Source organism: Calidris pugnax, unplaced genomic scaffold, assembly GCF_001431845.1.
Source record: "Calidris pugnax isolate Ruff unplaced genomic scaffold, ASM143184v1 scaffold288, whole genome shotgun sequence".
NCBI lineage: Eukaryota > Metazoa > Chordata > Aves > Charadriiformes > Scolopacidae > Calidris > Calidris pugnax.
In genome coordinates, this window is record NW_015091190.1 from 1,049,128 (window position 1) to 1,074,401 (window position 25,274).

A 25,274-nucleotide genomic window follows, 5' to 3' on the forward strand; every position below is an offset into this window, starting at 1 on the left:
TTACTCCCTCTTCACAACAGCGCTGTTTCTGTGGGCAAACAAGGCTTCCATCTTCAGTAGACATTTGGACTGTCGGTCTCGTAGGATTAGTAATTTGAAATTAAGGAATAAGTTGCAAGAAGAAGTAATTTCATGCTTTGAAAAGAACTTTTATGTATTTCAAAGGCTTGGAACCTAGAACCATCACCCCATAATCTCATCCAAATGTTGATGTCGTCAATGCATTTTAAAGCGGCTTTTAATTAAGTTAAATAAAGGAAACAGATGCTGCTGAAGAAATGCCCAGTAAGAATATCTATTTCTAGCTAAAACTGCTTTAAATGCATAACCAGTTCTGCCGACTGTGGGACGTGATGCACACAGCTGAGTTTATAGGTGTTTAGTGAGAGTTTTTTGGCCATTTAATAAGTCAGTGTGAGCAGTCAGCACAAAGATAACGATATATGATACAGAAGAGTGGGCCTATAACCTCCACTTCTAATTAAAAAGTATATAAATTGCATAAATCATAGCCGGCAGCATTTCCTCTGGGCTACAAAGGAGTTTACTTTCCTTCTGAAAAGTTTTGTCTGCCCAAATCAGATGAGAAAAGTCCTTTTTCAGTTTCCTCAGCTCAGATGAGCCCATACACCAGACAACATTTTCTATGCTTAAACTCTCTCAATTAACGATGCTGGAACCCAAGGTCATTATGTGATGGTGAAGAAGTTAAATTGCATCAGCAGGGAAAACGGTAGCAGAGAGAGAAGTTAAAATTAGGTCAGTCTAATTGAATTGCAGCAGCTTGTCTGAAAAGCACCTTTGCTACCCCCTTCCAAAGGGCATCAGAGACCACAGTGGGGAAATGGTTTCATTCCCAAAAATCGTTATCTTCTCTACCACCTTCTTTGCTCAGAGGACTCGCTGCTGATACATCCTCCTGAGCTTTCACTCGGCTGGAGGATGAAAATACTGCCAGCATTAAAGCTAGAACTCTCAAACGGAGCGAGAGAAGCTGCCTTCAGCAGGATTTTATGTGCCTTTTAGGCCCTTACGGCCACATTAAGGTTGATCAAAACTGCCTGTTTCTCACCCAGAGGAGTTACCCTACTGCTGTCTGATCTGGGGCTGTTCCATGCAGCACAGAAAGCAGGAGGAGAAAACAGCAGAGCTGCTGAATACTTTGGTAATGGGGCTTTCTGGTCTTTGGGGAGAGCTTTACATCTCCCTCATGCAAAGTTGAGCAACTTCAGGAAAAGCAGTGAACCTTGGACTAACACCAGCTCCAGAGAATCACAGAGTTGTCCGTGTTGGAAAGGACTTTTCAGATCATCGAGTCCAACCATCAACCCAACACTGACAAAACCCATCACTAACCCATGTCCCTCAGCACCACGTCTGCCCGGCTTTTAAATCCCTCCAGGGATGGGGACTCCACCACTGCCCTGGGCAGCCTGGTCCAAGGGCTGATAACCCTTTTGGTGAAGAAGTTTTTCCTAATCTCCATCCTAAACCTCCCCTGGCGCAACTTGAGGCTGTTTCCTCTTGTCCTATTGCCTGTTCCTTGGGAGAAGAGCCTCTCTACAACCTCCTTGTGGCCTTTGAGGCTGTATATGTTAGCCAAATGGAAGTAGATGCAAAAGCACATTGGGATTCTTTCAACCACAAATCTACGTAACGACTATTATTTTAAATGTTGTAATGGAAGAGTCATGGCCAACTAATTATAGCTCAGAACATTTTGCTACTACGTCTACTCGAAAAGAAATACCATTTCTCAAAGTTCCCCAATTTTTGTAGCCTTCAGCAAAACACGTTTCTAACCTCTATTAGCAGAGTCTTTACTATTAAGCCATTTATATTATTTTTTGACTGAAACTCTAACCTTCTGACTGACGGGGTTATAGATGTAATGCGTTTCCTCGAGGGATTTTTCTCCTTAGAGAATCAGTCTGCAATCTTCTAGCTGTCTGAATTATAGCCCATGATTTAATGTCATCCATTTCCACATCCTCCAAAACATGAATGGAGGGAAATAGCGTTTCTACAGGTGACTCCACGTGGCTCCTCGCTGACAGAAGAGCTTATGACAGTGCAATATATTGTTCAGAAACCTTCATAGTTTCAAAACCAGCTAAAATCAGATGTTGCTTTGTCAGCATTGCCTAAAAACAGCCTGAGACTGGGAGATGACTGGGAATCTGGGAATACCACTTACAGACCCAGGTTCTAAGTGTCCTGGTTGAGACACTCATCTCCCCTTCCCCTCGGGCAGTAAATACATGATTTGTTGTAAGAATGGAGACAACACAAGCTCCCTGGTAAGTCCAAGTAAGGAATAGAGCCATGGCAGGTCCACAGAGAGGGGGCAGAACATCAGGGACACAGTGATGGGTCAGGCTTACATCAGGGCCTTGGCTCTTACCTCTATTAGGTGACACTATGGCACTAGGTGACACCATGACATTACAGCCAGGAACTGAGCCCTGATGTTTTCCAGGAAACAAGGCCAAAACCAAGCCTTTCTCCCAATGCACCCCCATGGGTTAGTGATTTTGTCAGTGTTGGGTTGATGGTTGGGCTAGATGATCTGAAAGGTCCCTTTCAACCTGGACAATTCTATGACTCTCTGAAGCTCCTGACACACCGCAGAGCCAGGTTGAACAGCTAAAAGCAGGGCAAGACTTGCAGGTAAGTCCCTGCCTTGAATTTTGTCAGACCCTTCAGCAATCGAGCAATGAAACAACCCAGAGCCAAATCTAACACTCAAGTCCAAGCGATCCACAGTCCAGCTTTCACCAAGCTGGAGGACCACCAAGTTTCCTCCCCTTGGAGGAAGGCCCACGGCCATGGAGAAGTCGTGGTAGAACATGCAGCAATGAAAGCTGAACTGCAGTAAATTACAGTTTACATTAATACGTGTTGTGAACTCTGGTAAAAAAGGAATAGAAGAAATGTAGCCTCTTCCACCATCTCTGTACTGAAAGTGGCCTTACCCAGTAGTGAGATGAGGCCAAAAGCTGGGAATCATGATTTACTTCTTCAGCCACCCCTATGTAGGACACCAACACCTTTACAGGAAGCTGTGCTGATGAAATCAGGCTGATGAAGATTTTTTTTACATTATAAAATGCTGCCAGGTAGACCTTTAATAATAATTTAGGGAATGAAACAAAAAGAAGTCTTTTGATTAAAGCTGTTATATATAGATGAGAAAGCTTAAATATTTATTCTCCAGCTCAATGAAAAAATGTTCTCCTACAACAAACACAAAGACATAGCGCACCAGTCACTCAGTCTCTGGCATTCTTTGGGAACATTTCCCAAAATTACTGATGTCGATGTCTGGCCAGTACAGTTATGTGTGTTTAAAGTATTTAAACTTAGAAAAGGAGCAGCATTTTTTGACTGAAATTTGTTATGGATGTTCTCATTTTAGCATGGGTGTTTAAAAACCAAGGATCCTGGATCTTGTCAGGATCCCTATGGGCGTGACAGGGAAAGGAAGAGAGGTCTGAGGATTTTGCCTGATTAAAATGTAGAGTGGTTTGCACTCTTAACACTCACTCTGAATCTTAAATTCCAGATAAGTATTCATAAATGCACTCACCACTGATCTGATAATGTTCTGACATTTAGAGGCCCAATTCTCCTTGGATCTCCAGGTAGGTCCTGGCCAAAAACTCTCTCTAAGCAACAAACAACACTCCCCCCCTCCCCATCAACAAAAAAAAACCTGGACCTGATGCCATTAGTTCAATATCACAGTGTTAAAGCAAACACAGGAGAGTGGATGCCACTCTGCACCTAAATTTTCAGGGTGCTGTCACACCTGCAGGCAACACTGGGAATATAAAGCAACATTCAACCCTTTTTTCAGTATATTCAAGTTTATTTTTCAATTTTGGAATAAAGCACCACTGCTTTGCAATTTTCTTTGCTTAGAGATTAACTCCACATCTCAGAGACATCCAGCTAACCAAAAAAGACCCATTCATGTAGAAGAGCTCAAATAATGCTCTGAATAACTCTTTCTTCAAAAATAAAAAACAACCTGCATTTCTCAGTATACATTTTTCAACGTCCTCTAGCTATCCAGACAGCAAAATCCAACACTGCATTGTGGACTAAAGGGAAAGTGTAACCATGTTGTTGTATAAAATAAATACCAGGGAACTTCAATCAGATCAAAAAAGAGACTAGAGCAAAGAAAATCCTTCCTCCAGCATAACTAGTCTGGGCAATTGCTGTCTATAAATTTGTTATCGAGAGAAAGAGCGTAAGGAGGTTTCCATAGAAAACAACAAACGCCATCCAGCCTCACAACAGTGAACACAACAAAATCAAATATAAGCTTGAAAAAGTGAAAGGGTTTAGAAAAATGTTAAGTCTTCAAATCTGGAGACTTGAGCCATGTCTGATGTGATGTAAAACCCGCGTCATAGCAGCTCCCCAAGGGCTGTCTGCCCAACTGATGCTGAGGTGTCTCAACTGGGGGCTGATCCAGCCTGACAGCTCCTGTGTCTCTTTACACATAATTAAAAATACCAGAAAAATCAAACAATGCAGAAATATTCCTGATGATCCACTGCAGGGACAGTTTAAAAAAAGAAAAAATCTTTTTTTCGTTTTTTTTTTTTTTATTAAACAGAGTGGCAGGATAAATCTAGTTGATATTCTTTTCATATTACAATTAAATTCCTGATCACGGAAAACAGACAAAACACATTCTTGTTGTTTTCCCTCAGAGTTTTCTGTAGCAGCCATTATTTAATGCCTTTGTTGAGCAGAACTGGGGTGGAACAGGGAAAGCAGGAGCTGACCTGCTGCTCCTTTGGGGCTCTGATCTGGGTGTCCAAGGGAGGAGGATTTGTCGCAGTCGCTGCCTCGCCACCTGCCCGGGGCGTTCGACCGCGTCCAACACAATGATGCTGGAAAAGCACTCACGAGGAAACACACAATAACTAACATTTGTACATTTACAGCATCTGCAAAAGGTGTGGGCAGGGCGATTTCTCTACCTTGTGTTTCCAGAGCAAGTCGAACCCATTAATTAAAACTCATGCTCTTGTCCTGCTTTAAAAAGGAAAAACAGCGGTGATTTATGGGCACTGACAGACGTAGGAACCAGGAGCTGGTTTTGCTCACTCCCTCCTCCCCTTAATTCATTTTTAAGCATCTGGGGCGGTTGATTTCTCAGATTCTGATCATACGAAGGGCTGCATGTCCTCAGCTTCTCCAAAGAAAGAAAAGGAAGCTTCTCCACTCAGGGTACGGTCTGTCAGGTCACCGTGGTTTCTCAGCACTGGCTGAATCATGTCTGAAGGAAATGGGTACCCAAACATCTCTGTGCCCAAGAGACTTGTAGAAGGTCCCACTCACAGAATCACAGAATGATGTGGGGTTGGAAGGGACCCCTGGAGATCATCTCCTCCAAGCCCCTGCCACAGCAGGGTCACCCACAGCAGGTCCCACAGGAACGTGTCCAGGTGGGTTTGGAATGTCTCCAGAGAAGGAGACTCCACCACCTCTCTGGGCAGCCTCTGCCAGGGCTCTGCCACCCTCACACCAAACAAGTTCCTCCTCATGTTGAGATGGAACTTCCCCTGTTCCAGTTTGTGCCCGTTCCCTCTTGTCCTGTCCCTGGGCACCACTGAGAAAAGCCTGGCCCCATCCTCCTGACACCCACCCTTGAAGGATTTATAGGTGTTGATCAGATCCCCCCTCAGCCTTCTCTTCTCCAGACTCAAAAGATCCAAGTCCCTCAGCCTTTCCTCAAGAGAAAGATGCTCCAGGCCCTTAATCATCTTTGTAGCCTCTGCTGTCCCCTCTCCAGCAGTTCCCTGTCCTTCTGGAACTGGGGAGCCCAGAACTGGACCCAGTGCTCCAGACAGGGCCTCAATGGGTCCCCTCTTATGAGTGGGCCCACTCATAAGACATTTCTTATCCAGCCATTATTCTGCTGACAACAAAAATTTTAAAATGAGAAAGCAGTACCTGGGGAACAGTGGAATATGCTGACAACAAAAATTTTAAGATGAGAAAGCAGTACCTGGGGAACAGTGGAATCTACTGCAACAAAAAAATTCTCTTTTTAACAACAAAGATGGGGAAATTGCCACAAATACCTTCTTTTAGGGGGAAGATAAACGTCTCTGTATTGCTGTACCATATAGTGATATATGCAAACAACAATATACACCAATACACCAATATGTTATTTTCTTCTTCTAGGTTCTTTAAAGAGGAGCCAGATTGCTAGCGTTTTGGGCTGAAATCTGGAGGTAAGAGACTAGAACGTATTTAACATCCAAGCTGGGAACAGGAAACTGTTACAGAAGTGGAAAGGTTTGGATGCTGAACTTTCACCCAGGGCTTCTGGGAGATTTTAACTAATAAAGAACTCTACTAACCCAGACAGAGTGTATTGACAGTGCATCACCCACCCAGCAGAGCCATGTGCTGCCCTGGCAGACGTTATCAATAAAGATCAAAGCTTCCCATGAATTAATGAGCTGGGAGTTGTGTGATTCAGACCATGGTGCACACCTATATTGACCTCTCCGGAGTGGAGGGTTGGACCAGATGAACTCGGGAGCTCCCTTTACAATCGATTATTTTACGATTCTCTACCACACTTGATGAAACATAAGACAAACTTATTTGCTCAAACTGTGTGATTCATAGTCTGAGCAGCAGAAAGCATGCTAAGAACAAGGATACTACCAGCTAAACCACCTCATGATCACTAGTGGCCAGGAGGAAACAGAAAGTAACCAGTATGGTCTACAGAATCGGTGGAACAACCCCAACGTATAAATAGACCTTCTTTCTGCCAGTGATCCAAAAAGGCCTCACTAAAAAACAACTATAGCTAAGAACATGTATGTAGACACAAATGGGCACATGATAACAGACTGCAGAATCTAAGATCCTAAGATCCCTTAGCTAACGACAACGTGGTAATTCTCCAGAAATCTGTACGTATCTGAATACACCACTTCTTACAGTCCAACACCTCAGCACTTCCCAGAATCATGCGATCATAGAATGATATGGGGTTGGAAAGGACCTCTGGAGATCATCTCCTCCAACCCCCTGCCACAGCAGAGGGCCAGGGTCCCACAGGAACGTGTCCAGGTGGGTTTGGAATGTCTCCAGAGAAGGAGACTCCACCACCTCTCTGGGCAGCCTCTGCCAGGGCTCTGCCACCCTCACACCAAACAAGTTCCTCCTCATGTTGAGATGGAACTTCCCATGTTCCAGTTTGTGCCCGTTCCCTCTTGTCCTGTCCCTGGGCACCACTGAGAAAAGCCTGGCCCCATCCTCCTGACACCCACCCTTGAAGTATTATGGCATTTTGAAGGTCCCTTCCAACTCCTACAATTCTGTAGCAATTTCATGACATTTTGAAGGCCCCTTCCAACTCCTACAATTCTGTGATTTTCAATTTATGGCAACACGAGCACAACTCAGCTCACCCAGTGGTTGGCAACTGGAATTTCAGCCCATGTAGCCAGGGACTGGCAAGACCACAGACCTCTTTCAGCACAACTCAACTCACCCAGTGGTTGGCAACTAGAATTTCAGCCCATGCACCCAGGGACTGGCAAGACCACAGACCTCTTTCAGACAGTTACTGCCTATTTCCAGCTATGGATCAAAATCACTCCCTTTGTCAGCTTGTCTTTACCACTGTTACTGATCAGGCTCTCCACAAACAGCGAAATGACAGAATTCATACTGATAAATACATAAAAAGTCTTGAAAACCTTTTCTGAATTCCAGATGGATAGAATAACTAACCTCACCAGGATTTTATTTCTTCTATTTCTTATTCTTTCATAAAGAAAACTGACTGTTCATTTCTCTTCCTCCTCAATTCCCCCAGTAAATCAAGACAGCTCTAGTTACATACATTTTTACTTCTCCTCATCCCTACAGAGACTCGGGGAGAAGTGTGAAGTGTTGCAGTTGAAAGATTATTTCTTCACTCCAAGCGTTTGTAGAAGCAGTTTAGGATTTTCAAATTCAGCTTTGATTTCACAAAACATCTCCATTTCATGACCTTGCAACAGAATCCTAAAGGCTTTGATTCCACTCCAAGGATGGTCAATCACAGTTTTACCACCAACATGCAGTAGATGTATATTTTATAAAGTATTCCTCATACACAAGTTTGCCTTGTGCAAAGAGCACATTAATATAATCATAAGTAAACAATTATAGTGAAACACATCACAAGACACACAAAGAACACATGGAAATAAGAGGTTTGTCCCACTGAAATTTGAATTGAGATGAAGAGTAGAACTGATCCAAAAGACCCCAAAAAAGCCATTGGATGACAGAGTCTGCAGCAGAGAAAGTATTTGAACAATACCACAATAGCACACATGGGGTAAGGCGAAGGTTGTTCAAGAAGGGAAGGAAACTGTGAGGGAAATACAAATCTCAGGGTATAAATAAAAACCCCTGTTGGTAGCTGAACATTTTCTGAAACTGTTGGGGACAGCAAGGAGTTCTCATGATTTTGATCAACAAAGTAAGAAACTGTTGGGGATAGCATGGAGTTCTCATGATTTTGATCAACAAAGTAAAACAAGTAATGTCTATAACCAACTCATCTTCAGGTCAGATTGGAAGACCAAGTTATCATAGAATGGTTAGAGTTGGAAGGGACCTTAAAGACCCTGTATCCAGTGCCACCCCCTGCCCTGGGCAGGGACACCTCCCACCACACCAGGTGGCTCCAAGCCCCCTCCAACCTGGCCTTGAACCCCTCCAGGGATGGGGCAGCCACAGCTTCTCTGGCCAACCTGGGCCAGGCTCTCACCACCCTCACACCAAACAAGTTCTTCCCCACATCTCAGCTCCATCTCCCCTCTTGCAGGGTCAAACCCTTCCCCCTCCTCCTAGGGCTCCCCTCCCTCATCCAGAGTCCCTCCCCATCTCTCCTGGAGCCCCTTGAGGGACTGGAAGGGGCTCCAAGGTCTCCCCAAAACCTTCTCTCCTCCATGCTGAACCCCCCCCCAACTCTCTCAGTCAGTGAAGCTATGAATTCTGGAAAGAAAGAGTCCAACTCTCTCAGCCAGTGAAGCTATGAATTCTGGAAAGAAAAGAGTCAAACCCTGTATTGATTGAGTCAAACATATGTTAGTTCTCTTTGATCCTTATTGATTCAGTCAAACATATGTTAGTTCTCTTTGATCCTTAGGGTGAGGGAGACTCGTTTCTTACAAAAAGTGCTGGTTGGCTTCACACAACATTATACAACAGGGAAACTGCTTATGGTGCTTGAGAACCTCAGGGTGGGAGCACCTAATGGAGCAGGACGATAGATGGATCGGAGTGAAAACTGTCCAGCCTGCACAGAGGAAGCAGCATCCCATGCATACTTTGAGCAGAGGACAAATACAACTTTAAAAAACCCCAAAACCCCAAAAGGGATTCAACAGCAGCACTAGAAGGTATATTTACGAGCAGAAATAACTGCTTGGTGTCCCAAAAGATTAATTTTGTCCTACACAAAACACACCTGGGGTCTGAAGTGCACCCAGAGTCTAGGCCAAAGCGGGCTGAGGGCATTGCATTTCGTTTTTTACTATATTACTTTCAAATAGCATGTTTTTCAGCAACTAAATGAAATGGAAAATGCAAACAGGAGCTTCCGAGAGCCTAATGATTTTGTTTAAATTCCAGGTTATTTTGGAATGTGAAAACTACTTGCTGCTTGGATCCATGACAACCATGTAGATGCCATTCACAATCCACACCAACATGGTAAGGCTTATTCCAAAGATTGGGACTCAGGTCACTTGTAGTTGTCTTGTGGGATAACTTGGAGGGACGGGGTGTGTAGGGATTCATGTTTCCATCTCAAAAAACCCAATATAAAAAGTATTAAACGACATAAATGAGCAGGATGTGGTGACATTCCTTGACTTACGAACACTGTTTTACACACCAGACAAATATTAAGTTTCCCAGAATATCTCTAAAGGGATGTTGCTAAGCAAAGACGATGGTAAAAAGTATTTAATTAAGATGTCTGAGTGTAATTTGCAGCACTAACAGCCATGTTCCAAACTATCACCAAGCAGAAGAAGAAAAAGCTGCAAATACAATGAAAAGGGGATATTTTTAACTCTAGTTTAAGTATAAATATAGAATGGTTTATGCCTGATTCTTTCTGACAGAGAAAATGAACTATTGGTTCAACTGAAAGCCAGCTCCTGCACATATTCTTCTGTTAAATATACAGCATTTGAGACGGAGCTTTTGGCACTCATTTTAACATTACAGGCAAATGGTTTTACTAATTCATTCCTTTTCCTTAAAGAAAAAAACACACCATCCTTTTGGGTCAAAAACCAGCCAGGAGCATCAGAGAAGTTCACCGGGAAATCAGTTATCACTCAACATGATATAATGGGTAAAAGCTTACAACTTACCCACAGCCGTGACTCCCACCAGCTCCCCAGTTTGGCATTTTCATTTTAGATTTCCAGGGAATTAGAGACCTGTATTTCCTAGAAGATTTGAAAGAAATAAATAGAACTCAATTATAAATGACAAGAAAACCCTACTACTGCAAGATTTAAGCAGACAAAAGCAATTTGCAGGAGATAAGAATGAAGTATAAGGTTTAGTTAAATAGGCTACATCTCTGGCATTTCTAAAATAAAATCTGCATCTTTTCAACATGTGGCAAGAGGCCACAGATTTTATTTTTCATTTTCCTTTCAGTGTACAATTTAATGTTTAGGCCACGGCTTACGCACAACAAGGACACCAAGAGAGAATCACACTGTAACATTAATTAGAGATTGGAACAAAAATTAAATTGAAGAATCTTCTCGGTAATTAATAACGACAGCTATATCAAATAAGAACAGAATTAAGGTAAAAAGAGACACAAGATGACCCCAGTAAAAGGTTGCCTAAAAATAGGAAGACACAGTGACTCATTCTTCATCAGCTTGATTATTTACTCCACCTAAAGTACTGACAGAACCTTTTAACAGATGCACAGAAACATTCACAACTCTTTACAACAGCATAATAAGATTGAATAGGGCTATAAATCTCCAAAGCACTGCACAAACATTAAGCCATGAGAAGGACATGAAATGGTAGTGACTTGCTGGAGGGCAGCAGAGCAACACAATGAATCAAGGGTTCCCAGGCCCTCCTTAGCTCTGAGTCACCTCAGATCTCTGGGCCACCTCAATTTGCATTTAGTTTTCAGTCATATTTCTGGCTTTTAATAGAAAATCTTCTAAATATCACCCATGGGTCAAACACTACCCATTGTTGGCTTCTTGACTTTGTAGGCCAAGTATCTATACAGCCAAGGGTACTTGCAAATCTGAAAGTCTATCCATAAGTTCTGAAAAGTGTAATTGCAAGGAATATCATAGAATCATAGAATGGTTTGGGTGGGAAGGGACCTTAAAGCCCACCCAGTGCCACCTCTGCCCTGGGCAGGGACACCTCCCACCACACCAGGTTGCTCCAAGCCCCCTCCAACCTGCCCTTGAACCCCTCCAGGGATGGGGCAGCCACAGCTTCTCTGGCCAACCTGGGCCAGGCTCTCACCACCCTCACACCAAACAAGTTCTTCCCCACAGCTCAGCTCCATCTCCCCTCTTGCAGGGTCAAACCCTTCCCCCTCCTCCTAGGGCTCCCCTCCCTCATCCAGAGTCCCTCCCCATCTCTCCTGGAGCCCCTTGAGGGACTGGAAGGGGCTCCAAGGTCTCCCTGGAGCCTTCTCTGCCAAGTATCTATACAGCCAAGGGTACTTGCAAATCTGAAAGTCTACCCATAAGTTCTGAAAAGTATAATTGCAAGGAATATCATAGAATCACAGAATGGTTTTGGTTGGAAGGGACCTTAAAGATCATCGAGTTCCAACCCCCTGCCCTGGGCAGGGACACCTCCCACCACACCAGGTTGCTCCAAGCCCCCTCCAACCTGCCCTTGAACCCCTCCAGGGATGGGGCAGCCACAGCTTCTCTGGCCAACCTGGGCCAGGCTCTCACCACCCTCACACCAAACAAGTTCTTCCCCACAGCTCAGCTCCATCTCCCCTCTTGCAGGGTCAAACCCTTCCCCCTCCTCCTCGGGCTCCCCTCCCTCATCCAGAGTCCCTCCCCATCTCTCCTGGAGCCCCTTGAGGGACTGGAAGGGGCTCCAAGGTCTCCCTGGAGCCTTCTCTCCTCCATGCTGAACCCCCCCAACTCTCTCAGCCGGTGAAGCTATGAATTCTGGAAAGAAAGAGTCAAACCCTGCCCTGAAATTGGCTTCATGTTTCATAGAATCATGGAATGGTTTGGGTGGAAGGGACCTTAAAGACCCTCTATCCAGTGCCACCCCCTGCCCTGGGCAGGGACACCTCCCACCACACCAGGTTGCTCCAAGCCCCCTCCAACCTGCCCTTCAACCCCTCCAGGGATGGGGCAGCCACAGCTTCTCTGGCCAACCTGGGCCAGGCTCTCACCACCCTCACACCAAACAAGTTCTTCCCCACATCTCAGCTCCATCTCCCCTCTTGCAGGGTCAAACCCTTCCCCCTCCTCCTAGGGCTCCCCTCCCTCATCCAGAGTCCCTCCCCAGTAGAGACACAAGGATAGTGCAGCAAAACCAGCAGCAACAGCAATGACCATGACATTGCCTTCTGCTGTCCCTTCCCAGCCCCATTCCCTGTGGATGCTGAATTCAGGAATGAGCTGCCTTGGCTTAGATCCCAGGAGAGTTTTGCTGAAAGGCATCTCAAGGCCAGTAAAAACCTCACTCTCTCACAAGAAAAGCCCTGCAGGTTTCAAGAATGGCACAAGCACAAGTCAACCTGGATTTGGGGCTTGTCATACAAGCTGCACCAAGACTTCTCCAGTTATGGTTACTCAAGCAGAGAGATATCAAGAATTAAAAACTTAAAGAATGGCCCAAAGTCTAAAAATCACAGCAAAATACATCCCCCATTTCACAGAAATGAGCTCAACTTGGTGATTAATATTCATTACAGCCATGTACACACACACAGGTCCACGGGGGCATATGCCCACATTCCACTCAGTATAAGAAACATAGAAAATATCAGTATTTTTAAAGGACACAAAGCATCTGCGTTGTTTCATTCTAATTCTGTCATTACCTCATGAATTTATTTGTCTCTCTGTAAATTCTTCACAGAAAACATTTTGCTGAATTTTCCATTTAGCCTGGAACACACGTATCTGAAAGAACAACAGCTTTCCCCATCCTTAGGATATTACTGCGATGCCAGAGACATTACTTAAGTTTCAAAGTTTGTGAAAATGTGAAGGAGAAATTTGTGACAAGCACAGACAGGGGCTCAGCCGGGGCAGGTGACCTTTAAAGGTCCCTTGCAACCCAATCAGCAATCTGGTCTAGTGGAAGAAGTCCCTGCTCGTGGCAGAGGGGTAGGACTAGGTGACCGTTAAAGGTCCCTTGCAACCCAAACTATTCTATGATCCAGTAAAGGTAAAGTTTTAGCTGATGCTTTAAACATCCTGGCTCCCAGCAAAGAAAAAAAAATCCGATAGTACTGCATATGTGAAAAAATTCTAATTCTATGGTTGCTGTTTAAAGTACAAACACTTCATATGAGTCCTAATTCGCTGTAGCACAGAATCACAGAATTGCTGAGGTTGGAAGTGATAGTACTGCATATGTGAAAAAATTGTAATTCTATGGTTGGTGTTTAAAGTACAAACACTTCACATGAGTCCTAATTCACTGTAGCATTGAATCACAGAATTGCTGAGCTTGGAAGGGACCTTTCAGATCATCAAGTCCAACCATCAACCCAACCCTGACAAACCCATCACTAACCCATGTCCCCCAGCACCACGTCTGCCCGGCTTTTAAATCCCTCCAGGGATGGGGACTCCACCACTGCCCTGGGCAGCCTGGTCCAAGGCTTGACAACCCTTTCAGTGTAGAAATATTTCCTAATATCCATCCTAAACCTTCCCTGATGCAACTTGAGGCCATTTCCTTTCATTGCAGCTCAGCTCAAGGGGACGAGCACACCACTCAGTTGATTTGTTTGATCATTGTCTACATTAAAAATTCCTGATGGCACGGAAAGGAGGTTGCACTAGAAAACCTACACCTTGGGTGGGCACATGAAGAAACCACTCCTAAAGTGTTTTTTTACTATTCCAGGATCAAGAGGTTTAAACCAAACCTTTCAAGCAGTCGATGGAGTACAATCTCAAAGGTAGGATTTTTATTAATTTTTTTTTTTTTTTAATTCTACTTGTGTAGGCTTAAAACTTTCTGGCCATTCACTATTGTAACTTCAGCACCCCGCAACAGAGAATATCACGAGACTGTTTTTCTCTCTGCAAGACTATTTTTTTTCTACTCCATCATATTTTCTAACGATGATGCTTTGCTGTAACAGAACAGATTCCAAACTGTCTTTCTTTCCAACCCCTAATATTCCTGTTGTAACAAATCAAATCTTGCCAGTTTCCACTTTGAAGCTTAGAAAAAGGGACTGTAAAGAAGAAATACAGGAATACAAAGTTGACACATTCTAAGAGACTTAACCCAGGTGAAAAATGGAAGGAGAAAAGGTGGAAATGGAAGGAGAAAATGTGAGAATGGAAGAAGAAAATGGTATGGGAAGAACAAACCAAGTCAAGGGCAGAAAGGGAGAGGGGGATTTGGGGAAAAAGAACGAATTGGAAAACATCAGGACTGATCTGGCTGGAGAGGGAGAGCACGCTGACTTCTAACAGTTCCCTTACAAAGAGCTGCAGGTTATTCCATTAAATGGTCAAATGCAATATCCTGACAATTTTAAGAAAGCTCCTTGATCCATTTGTTGTTTGGTTTTATTTTTCCTTTTACAGAAGAGAATCATTGACTCATACTAACTCCTTACAGCTTTATCCAATTTTCTTTGTATGAAGAGAGGCTGCTGTTCTGAGCAGTAAAACACCACCACAATACCTGCCACGAGCAATATTTCCAATGATACAAACAAACCAGAAGCATTTGAAATATTCAGGGCAAGATGATTTTTGGGGACAGAAAGCTACAGTTGAATACCTCAGCTGAGATCATGTATCCTACCCTGACCTCCATCCTGCCTGAAGGCTTATATGCAAAAATCTCCAATACCTATTTGAAGCAATCTCCACAGACATCCAAGCCTACGAGCTATGAAATTATTCCAGGAGGATACTAAAAGAGCTTTTTATATATCCATATTATATATATAAAAGTATAAATTCATCTGAGAAACAGCCCACACCTAGAAAATACTCCTATATATTTAAGCAGGCATCACCATCTTCAGCTGATTCTGCAAATGAAAGTCTAAGGAAAAGTGAGTTTTGAGCCAGAAGACAGAAAAGCAGCAGCTCCACAGCCTGTAAACGCTGACAGATAAAATTCAAGTCAAAGCATTTGTTTGCTTTCCTGTCAGCCCTGCAAAGAAAATCGAACTTTGCTGTTCCTGGCTTATTCAGCCCCAGAGTAATAAATATTCTGAAAGGCAGATTCTGTCCTTATTTACATTCTGCTGGTCTCCTCTGGTGAGGATGGGCGAAAATAAGGCCAACATCGTGGCCAGGGGTGAATCTGCTTTGTATTCACATTGCCATGTGGATCCTACAGGATCTTAGGGACCGCCACACCAGTTCAAACCAGTGAGCTGAGTGACCAGTGCCTGAGTTTGGTGCTACTTCACATTTAAGTCCCACCTAGGTATGGAGATCCCTCAGCTCTAATCCAGCAGTTTGCTCAGCAACATCTCACACGCAGCCAAAAAGGGACATGGCCAAAAGTCAATCTGTCCAGGGCTGGATGCAACCACAGCCCCCGACACGCTGTTGTTTTCTTCAAATGTACCTTCCTGACCCCAGCATCTGCCCTGCCTCAAATTCAGCTGAAATTTCAATCTTTCAATCCAATCTCTCACCAGGGACAGCAACATCTTTCAGCTACTGCTGTCGTTAACGGCGCCTTTGACCTCTCAAAAACTACAGAATTTTCTCAGTCTTCAAAATTTACCAAAGCCTCAAATATGTGGATGGATCGAGCAGATTGTTTCTATCCTCTCCCTCTCCTCTTTGAGACCTACATTTATTGAGTGTTATAAAGTTAAGTCCTATTTTAAGGGAGCCTATAGGAGAGCTGGAGAGGAACTCTTGTCAGGGAGTGTAGGAATAGGACAAGGGGTAATGGTTTTAAAATGAAAGAGGGGAGATTGAGATTAGATATTACAAAGAACTTGTTTGGTGTGAGGGTGGTGAGAGCCTGGCCCAGGTTGGCCAGAGAAGCTGTGGCTGCCCCATCCCTGGAGGGGTTCAAGGCCAGGTTGGAGGGGGCTTGGAGCAACCTGGGCTGGTGGGAGGTGTCCCTGCCCAGGGCAGGGGGTTGGAACTCGATGATGATGTTTAAGGTCCCTTCCAACCCAAACCATTCTATGATTTTCCACAGTATTCAAAGGGTTAGAGAATTCCTGCATAAATTAGGAGCCTTGGCCTCAAAGCCATGTCTCACAGCTAATGAAGTCACACCCTTGGTGGCATGCTGTGCAGAAGCTGTGGAAGCCACTGGGAAGAGAACTGATCCATGGTTTCTAAAAACACATTGGATACAACGAAGTTTTCTTCAGCCTAAGAGCTGGAAGTCCAGAACCCATTCTCCAAAGCACAAAGTTGGACAAGGTTGCAATGAGACACTTTAATCTCCTGAGTGAGATGAGATTTCAGATACAGTTCCTCCTTGTCACATAAAAATAGCTATTTTGAGGCTCCAGCTGTGTTCCCAAACACAGATCCCCACTTGGGCTTAGCCTAACACAATTACCGAATCAAATATAGTTCCTCTGCTGATTGCTTCTTTCACACGTACACGACAATCTGTTTATCATCCCCATTTCTTTTTGCTTTGTCACACATTTAGACCATGCCTCCCTTGGGAAGGAGTGAATTTCTATGTTTGCCTCTATGGCCTTAGACATGATTCGGGGATTTATGCCCCACTAGAGTATAAGCTACTATATATTAGAATCATAGAATTGTCCAGGTTGGAAGGGACCTCTGAGATCATAGAGACCAACCATCAACCTCACTGTAATAAAAACCACCACTAACCCATGACCCTCAGCACAATGTTAACCCGCCTCTTAAATCCCTCCCAGGATGGTGCCTCAACCACTTCCCTGGGCAGCCCATTCCAAGGCTTCATAACCCTTTCCATGGAAACATTTTTCCTAATCTCCAATCTGAACCTCCCCTGGTGCTACTTGAGGCCGTTTCCTCTTGTCCCATCGCCTGTTCCTTGGGAGAAGAGACCGACCCCCCCCTGGCTACACCCTCCTTTCAGGGAGTTGGAGAGAGCCAGAAGGTCTCCCCTCAGCCTCCTTTTCTCCAGGCTGAACACCCCCAGCTCCCTCAGCCTCTCCTCACAAGACTTGTGCTCCAGACCCCTCACCAGCTCCAGCCCCTCAATGTCTTTTTTATGGTGAGGACCCAGCCATTTTTATGGACCCAACCCTCAAGGTGTGGCCTCACCAGTGCCCAGTCCAGGGGGACCATCACCTCCCAATTCCTACTCCTCACACTGTTCCTGACACAGCCCAGGATGCTGGTGGCCTTCTTGGCCATCTGGGCACACTGCTGGCAAGAATTAACAATTTTAAAAGACAGGAAACACAAACTTCAGTAACTTAAATGCCAGACAGTGATGTAAGTTTGGGAAGGCCAGATGAAAGGAATAAGCTTGGCTGAAGAGGAAGTGAGTGGTTTTATGCTACAAGCGATATTTGTTTTCCCTTTGAGCAAACTGGCTAATGATTGTGAGAGTTTTACCCTTTGCCCCACTCTTTCTTTTAATCACCAAAAATAAAGCAAACGTTTTATATGGTAAATAATGGGGGTAGGGAAATGTCCTGTGACCTAGTGATGAAGAACTAGTCAGGGAGAATGCATTTCCTCTTAAATAGCTTATAAATATTTAAAATCAATTGCAAAGAGCGTTAAAGGAAAAAAAAAAGGACACGTTCAGATCACCTCCAGGTTGTAGCCCACGTGCCCTGTGGGGCACTGTACTGTTCCCTCTTCAGAGGTGGTTACAAAAAAGCCTATGGCTACCAGAGAGAATGAAATAGTAGAAAAATTACTTGAAAATAAAAAACGTTGGCGGAGTGGAAATAGGAATCTCTGCTGAGAATAAAACATGGGACTTCATATTCTGACTAATACTGTCAAGAAGCCACTAGAGGTAACTGGAAGATCTGGCTGACCTTACTGGTTTGGAAAGAAGGGCATTTTGAGGAGGAACTAGCAGGACTTAACCCAGCCCCCTTCCCCGTGAGCTGGCCTTGCTTTCTCAGAGGTGGTTACAAAAAAGCTTACGGCTACCAGAGAGAATGAAATAGTAGAAAAATTACTTGAAAATAAAAAACGTTGGCGGAGTGGAAATAGGAATCTCTGCTGAGAATAAAACATGGGACTTCATATTCTGACTAATACTGTCAAGAAGCCACTAGAGGTAACTGGAAGATCTGGCTGACCTTACTGGTTTGGAAAGAAGGGCATTTTGAGGAGGAACTAGCAGGACTTAACCCAGGTATGCATATTGTTACATATTTTGGAAGATCAGCTTAGGCAATAACCATCAGTTACAAGGCAAAACAAAACACCTTTTGTACAACCGATAGCATCTACTTTTCATGACCCTTCCCCTTCCGCCAGCGCACCTGCAAACAACCAGTGCAGGTGTGCTCAACCCAAACTGGTACCACTCAAACTCCCCTGCCCTGAGCTGTGCCCAGCTGAGCTTGGTGCAAAACACCTGCCTGAAAAAGCAAGAAGGGGGGAGCAGAAATACCGCCAGGATCCGACAAAAACACAGCAAGGTGTCTGGGGACACGGCGGGGGGATCAGCTCTAAAGAAGGGGAGCAGATTCTGGTGGTACATTTGCATCAATTCAGATGCTCCCCATTCCAGGTAAAATATATGCACTGGTATGTAATAACTGGTAGGTACTGCCTTCACCAACTGTACTGGTATCATAGAATCGTCTAGGTTGGAAGAGATCCTTGGGATCATCGAGTCCAACCATCTCCCCTACTCTACAAAGTCCTCCCCTACACCATGTCCCTCAGCACTGCATCTAAACAGCCCTTAAACACATCCAGGGATGGTGACGCCTGTTCCAATGCCCAATCACTCTTGAACTACACGTATGTAAGATAATTAGCAAGTATTTTTCTAGTATCAGCACAATCAGGGTAAACAGGGGGGGTTGGAACTCGATGGTCTTTAAGGTCCCTTCCAACCTCATCCATTGTATGATTCTATGAACTCCCTGAAAGGAGGGGGTAGCCAGGGGGGGTTGGTCTCTTCTCCCAAGGAACAGGCCATGGGACAAGAAGAAAAAGTCGAAGTTGCACCAGGATGGGTTTAGGATGGATATTATGAAAAATTTCTACACTGAAAGGGTTGTCAAGCCTTGGAATGGGCTGCCCAGGGCAGTGGTGGAGTCCCCATCCCTGAAGGTATCTAAAAGCCAGGCAGACGTGGTGCTGAGGGACATGGGTTAGTGATGGGTTTGTCAGTGTTGGGTTGATGGTTGGACTTGATGATCTGAAAGGTCCCTTCCGACCTCAGCAACTCTATGACTGATTCCACATCTGACCTTTTCTCAGCTCTTTGAGTGAGAATACAAACATAAGCAGATATTTCCATTACTCTGAGCATCCTGAGTGCCAGAGTGGCTTCTCATCAGGCTCTAGCCAGACACCACGCTGGCAGGATTCTTTTCCCCGGCGCTGAGAAATGCCACAGTGCACACCCACAATTAGAAGACATAATTGACTCCTGCACAGCAGACACACTTCTCAGCCAGGAGACTGCGCTCGCCCTTGGATGCTGTTATGAATAATCCAAAGATATAATATGCAGTTTGTACTGTTTCATGTACCTAGTAATTAGTGCTGACTGCTGATGTTGTGAACCCGAGACAAAGAGCACTGTAAGTGCAGATTTCTGTCAATTATTATTACTATTTTTCAAATTTCCTAGATAATCACTTAATACGTACATTTGCAGATGAGGCCACACAGATAGAGGTTAAAATCATGATAACATTTCTTCCACTGGTTATTTGGGGAGTAGGCCATAAAGCTCAGTGATTATCTGGTCATAGAATGCTTTAGGTTGGAAGGGACCTTTAAAAGTCACCAAGCAATGAAAATGCCCCTGCAATGAGCAGGGACATCTTCACAATGAAAATGCCCCTGCAATAAGCAGGGACATCTTCCACTAGAGCAGGTTCCTCAGAGCCTGTCCAGCCTGGCCTGGAACGTTTCCAGGGATGGGGCATCTACAGCCTCTCTGGGTAACCTATTCCAGTGTTTCACCACCCTCACAGTACAGAATTTCTTCCTCCTATCTAGTCTAAATCTACCCTCTTTTAGTTTAAAACCGTTGCTCCTTGTCCTATCGCAACAGGCCCTGCTAAAATGTTTGTCCCCATCTCCTTTGTAGCCCCTTGAGGGACTGGAAGGGGCTCCAAGGTCTCCCCGGAGCCTTCTCTTCTCCAGGCTGAACCCCCCAACTCTCTCAGCCTGTCCTCCCAGCAGAGGGGCTCCAGAACATCTCCGTGGCCCCCTCAGGACCTGCTCCAACAGGTCCATGTCCTTCCTGTGCTGAGGACTCCAGAGCTGGACACAGTGCTCCAGGTGGGGTCTCCCCAGAGCGGAGAAAAGAGGCAGAATCACCTCCCTTGACCTGCTGGCTATGCTCCTCTTGATGCTGTATTCATGCTTCACAGGGCAAGCAGGGTGGTTTTGATATGGGTGTTGAATTCATGCTTCATAGGGCAAGCAGGGTGGTTTTGATATGGGTGTTTGATGTTACATCACTTTCCTCTGTCATCTCCTGAAAAGCGTGGTGTTCAGCTAAGTGGAAACAATTCTGGTTTTGTGTCACTTGGCTTGCTCTTCCCCTCGCTACAACTGCTCAACTGCCTTTGTCATTTAAGGATTCTGTTATCCTGACACGTACTACCTTGATGAAGAAAGAACACGTTGTGATAGTGGAGCTACTTCCTCAGTAACAAAGGAACCGCTCCATGTCAGAATACAAAACATCAACATTCATGAATGGGGCTGGATGGGGCTTTGAGCAATCTCTTCTGGTGGGAGGTGTCCCTGCCCGTGGAAGGGTTTGATGTTACATCACTTTCCTCTGTCATCTCCTGAAAAGCGTGGTGTTCAGCTAAGTGGAAACAATTCTGGTTTTGTGTCACTTGGCTTGCTCTTCCCCTCGCTACAACTGCTCAACTGCCTTTGTCATTTAAGGATTCTGTTATCCTGACACGTACTACCTTGATGAAGAAAGAACACGTTGTGATAGTGGAGCTACTTCCTCAGTAACAAAGGAACCGCTCCATGTCAGAATACAAAACATCAACATTCATGAATGGGGCTGGATGGGGCTTTGAGCAATCTCTTCTGGTGGGAGGTGTCCCTGCCCGTGGAAGGGGGTTGGAACTCAATGATCTTTAAGGTCCCTTCCAACTCTAACTATTCTATAATTCTATGAAGCCATAATTGAGCAAGCCCTACAAATTCCCTGCTAACAAGCAACACGTGCTTCTGAGTGATGACAAGATAGTGATACCCACCCTGGTTAAAACCACTTTTCTCCCTTGAAAAAACTCCACCAGTCTAAACCAGCTTCATGGCTTCAGTGGGAAGAAGCATAAATTCTACCCCTAAATCCCTAGACACAAAACCTACCCCAAAAATCCATGCCTTGAGTAGCATACAGAATACATCTCAAATTCTTCCCTAACTGAAACAAACAGCTATCATGCATACAGAATACATCCCAAATTCTTCCCTAACTGAAACAAACAGCTATTGTCCGTACACAGCACCAGGGTATAATATCACCCACAAGTTTGACACTTCAGTCATGGAAACAAATAAAAAATCAGGCCACTGCCTCAAAGAATGTACCATCCACAGGCTCAATTCAGCCTGGCCAGGGAGAAAACAGGGGAAAAAATCATCTTCAAAAAAAAAGAAATACATTAATATTCTTCTCAACGGCTGGAGATAGCATAAGAAGGATTATTTGCATTCATGCAATGATGGCATTTATCTGTGGAAAAACAGGGCATCGGATGTGAAAAGGAACAAGCCAAGAGCAGCGGGAGGAGTCAGCCAAAGTCACCGCTGTGGTGAAGCTGGGGCTGAAGAAGTTTTGTAGGAGGCTTTGATCTCTCATTTTCCCAGTTAGCTCTATTGGAGACACATGCAAACTCCTCAGCGAAGAGCAGAAGCAGCTGGTTTATCTGTGCAGCTCCCCAGCTTTGTTTGTAAAGGAAATGGGAAGGGCACATTTGAGGGGAGGAGTAACAAGGAGGACAGGCAACAATGACCTTGGCAATAACCTTGTGCCAGCAGGAAAGCATAAGGCTCCTTCTGGCAGACACACCAACACTCCAAATTCCTAAATACAGAGCCTGCCTCCCTCAAACCTGGAGGAAAGGCACTCAGAGAGCTCCCTTTTCTTGCAGAGGAAAGCAGGCAGCAGGGACACAGGGTGACTGGATCCCCAGGATCATACCCCATCAGCAGGATGGCACAGTGACACTTCACTGCTGTCTTCTTACAGTGTCAACAAAGAGACTGAAGTCATTGCAGCTAAAACCAGACAAAAAGAGCCCATAAGGCAGGACCCCCTTCCTATGAGGGAGCATATTCCAATACGTCCTCACATTAGTTCATTTATTTCAGGTTATATGATAATTCAGTTGTTCCCCGAAGCGCTTTTAAAACAAATTTCCAGACTGAGAATCAGTCAGGAAAAAAAGGAATGTAGACAGATTTTAGTCCAGCTCTAAGTATTGGTCTCAATGCAGAGTTAAACACAGACTTGTTACCAAATTTTTGCCTCCTTAACAACTACACTGAGACGGGAGTTGCTAAAGATTCTACAGACTCGATGAAAGAGATCAGGCATTTTATCCTGCCTTAATTTTCACAACTTCTTTTGGCTCTCACCAATTTGCTAAGTGTGACTGTACCAGCTAAATTGGGCTATATCTTTCAGGTACAGGAGTAGAACTGATCTGGAGTTTTGTAGGAAATTAATTTGGTTTTCAGAAGACATTTACCTGTGAGCTACAAAGGCTTTCTCAGAGTTGTGAGTCTCCACGGAGGATCAATGGGAAAGAATTCCGGGCCCAGGATGTCGGGGTGTCTTTTCCCCCCTTCTCCCTCTCTGGGGGCTCTCTGACCTTATAATAGCAGCTAAGGTCAGGAAAAAACCTAAGGATTTGAAGTGTTCTCTGGATTTTGAGCCAAGTGAGACAGTTCTTACAGAATATATTTATCCAACAGTAGTAATTAGCCTGCACGGTGCATGGCTAATGAAGTTATGTTTCTGCTCTTTCCTCCTGTACAACCTTTTCCCTGTTATCCACCCTCTACTACAGGCTGCTGATTTTCTTCTACTGTATGTTTACTAGTTTTCTAAAAATTTCTAAATACAGTTCTTCTCAGCTCTCCCATCTGTCCCACAATCTCGTCACGCTTCTTTTCTATTATCAGTCATCCAGATCAATTGTTCCTCTGCCTCCACCCCTCCGTAACACCTTGCCCTTCCCTCCTCCAACCTAGACACACCTGATCCTTTCTCAGACCTTGGCACACACTGGGGACTGAAAGCTTCTGGGGTGGGAACTCAGCACAGAAGGCAAAGCACACCTCCCACTAGGAGAAGTTTGCCAACTGCTAGTGCTCTCCATGGTTATTCCCACTCCAAATTCTTTATATTCCCTCTGTACATATTTCTCTGCAGACACTTTCTCTTCCAACATAGGAAGCATGGGCTGCATCAAAAGAAGCACGGCTGGCAAGGTTGGGGGGGAAATCTGTCCCTCTGCTCTGGGGAGACCCCACCTGGAGCACTGTGTCCAGCTCTGGAGTCCTCAGCACAGGAAGGACATGGACCTGTTGGGGCAAGTCCTGAGGAGGCCACAGAGAGGTTTTGGAGCCCCTCTGCTGGGAGGACAAGCTGAGAGAGTTGGGGGGGTTCAGCCTGGAGGAGAGAAGGCTCCAGGGAGACCTTGGAGCCTCTTCCAGTCCCTCAAGGGGCTCCAGGAAAGCTGGGGAGAGACTCTGGATGAGCCCTAGGAATAGGGGAAAGGGTTTGACCCTGCAAGAGGGGAGATGGAGCTGAGATGTGGGGAAGAACTTGTTTGGTGTGAGGGTGGTGAGATCCTGGCCCAGGTTGGCCAGAGAAGCTGTGGCTGCCCCATCCCTGGAGGGGTTCAAGGGCAGGTTGGAGGGGGCTTGGAGCAACCTGGTGTGGTGGGAGGTGTCCCTGCCCAGGGCAGGGGGTGGCACTGGGGGGGCTTTAAGGTCCCTTCCCATCTAAACCATTCTGTGATTCTATGATTTGGTTCTGTGAGTATGTCTCTGAGCTGGGTACCGTTTGGTGCCTATATGAGACCTCACCAGCAAAAAAACCCCAAAAGACACCCCACTAATTAAATTGTGTTTGTGCTAGCAGTGAGGCAGCCAGGCTTAATTTTGCAGAGTCTGGTACCCTGAGAATGGGCAGGTTTCACTGAGAAGCACAAAGCACTGCACAGTGATGGAGATGACACCAGCAGGGTCTACTCTGAAAGGTGCCTCTATCAGAAAAACAGAGGATAAAGAGCTGCCCCAGGCTCCTGGGAGATGGATCATTTGGGCTCAGCAGCCTAAATAATACACACGTGGGGAAAAAGAAAACCAAAAACCACCTTCCTTATTTTGTGATCTATAGTGGGAAAGGATGGAGGAGAGCAAAAACCCAAAAAACCAGCAAAAGCTCATAAAGCACCAGGGTGTGGGGGGAGGAAAATCCCAAACAAACAAAACAACTGGCTCAAAAAGAATGACCCAGAACAAAAGGCACCGAGCCAGAGTTTATCAATTTGAGACCTACTAGAAAAGCTGTTTTAATATGCTGTCTCCTCACCTTTCTGCCTCTGCTCCTGGAGGGGTTTTAAGAAATAAAATTTAAAAAAAAAATCATGACAAGAAAAAAACCACACTGTGAAGAAAAATAAGATTGGCCTTTTGCTGTTTCTATGTAAACATCCAAGAATATCAAGAAAGGCTGTCAAACTATTTTTATTTCTCAAAAATATTTCTCCTTCCCTTTTCATGGCATTATCTTTCCTTTGCTTTTTGTTTATTCCTAACACAGCTACGGTTTAAACAGACAATAGAAGCTAC

General features: G+C 44.8%; 1 protein-coding gene across 2 annotated transcripts in view; it reads left to right on the forward strand.

The window, feature by feature from the left end:
- The window catches only part of LOC106898337 (chromosome unknown open reading frame, human C4orf19), a 53,419-nt gene that overhangs the window by 21,273 nt on the left and 6,872 nt on the right, over nt 1–25,274 (forward strand). Inside the window, exons 2-4 of one of the 2 annotated variants that reach the window (XM_014959526.1) lie at nt 6,214–6,263; nt 9,682–9,762; nt 14,173–14,227. Coding sequence is in view for 1 of the 2 variants with exons in the window: in XM_014959525.1 (XP_014815011.1) it covers nt 14,133–14,227 (95 nt within the window). In the remaining variant the exon portion in view is untranslated. Of the gene's footprint in view, nt 1–6,213; nt 6,264–9,681; nt 9,763–14,132; nt 14,228–25,274 lie in introns of those variants that run through there. The other variant, XM_014959525.1, reaches the window with a different exon arrangement.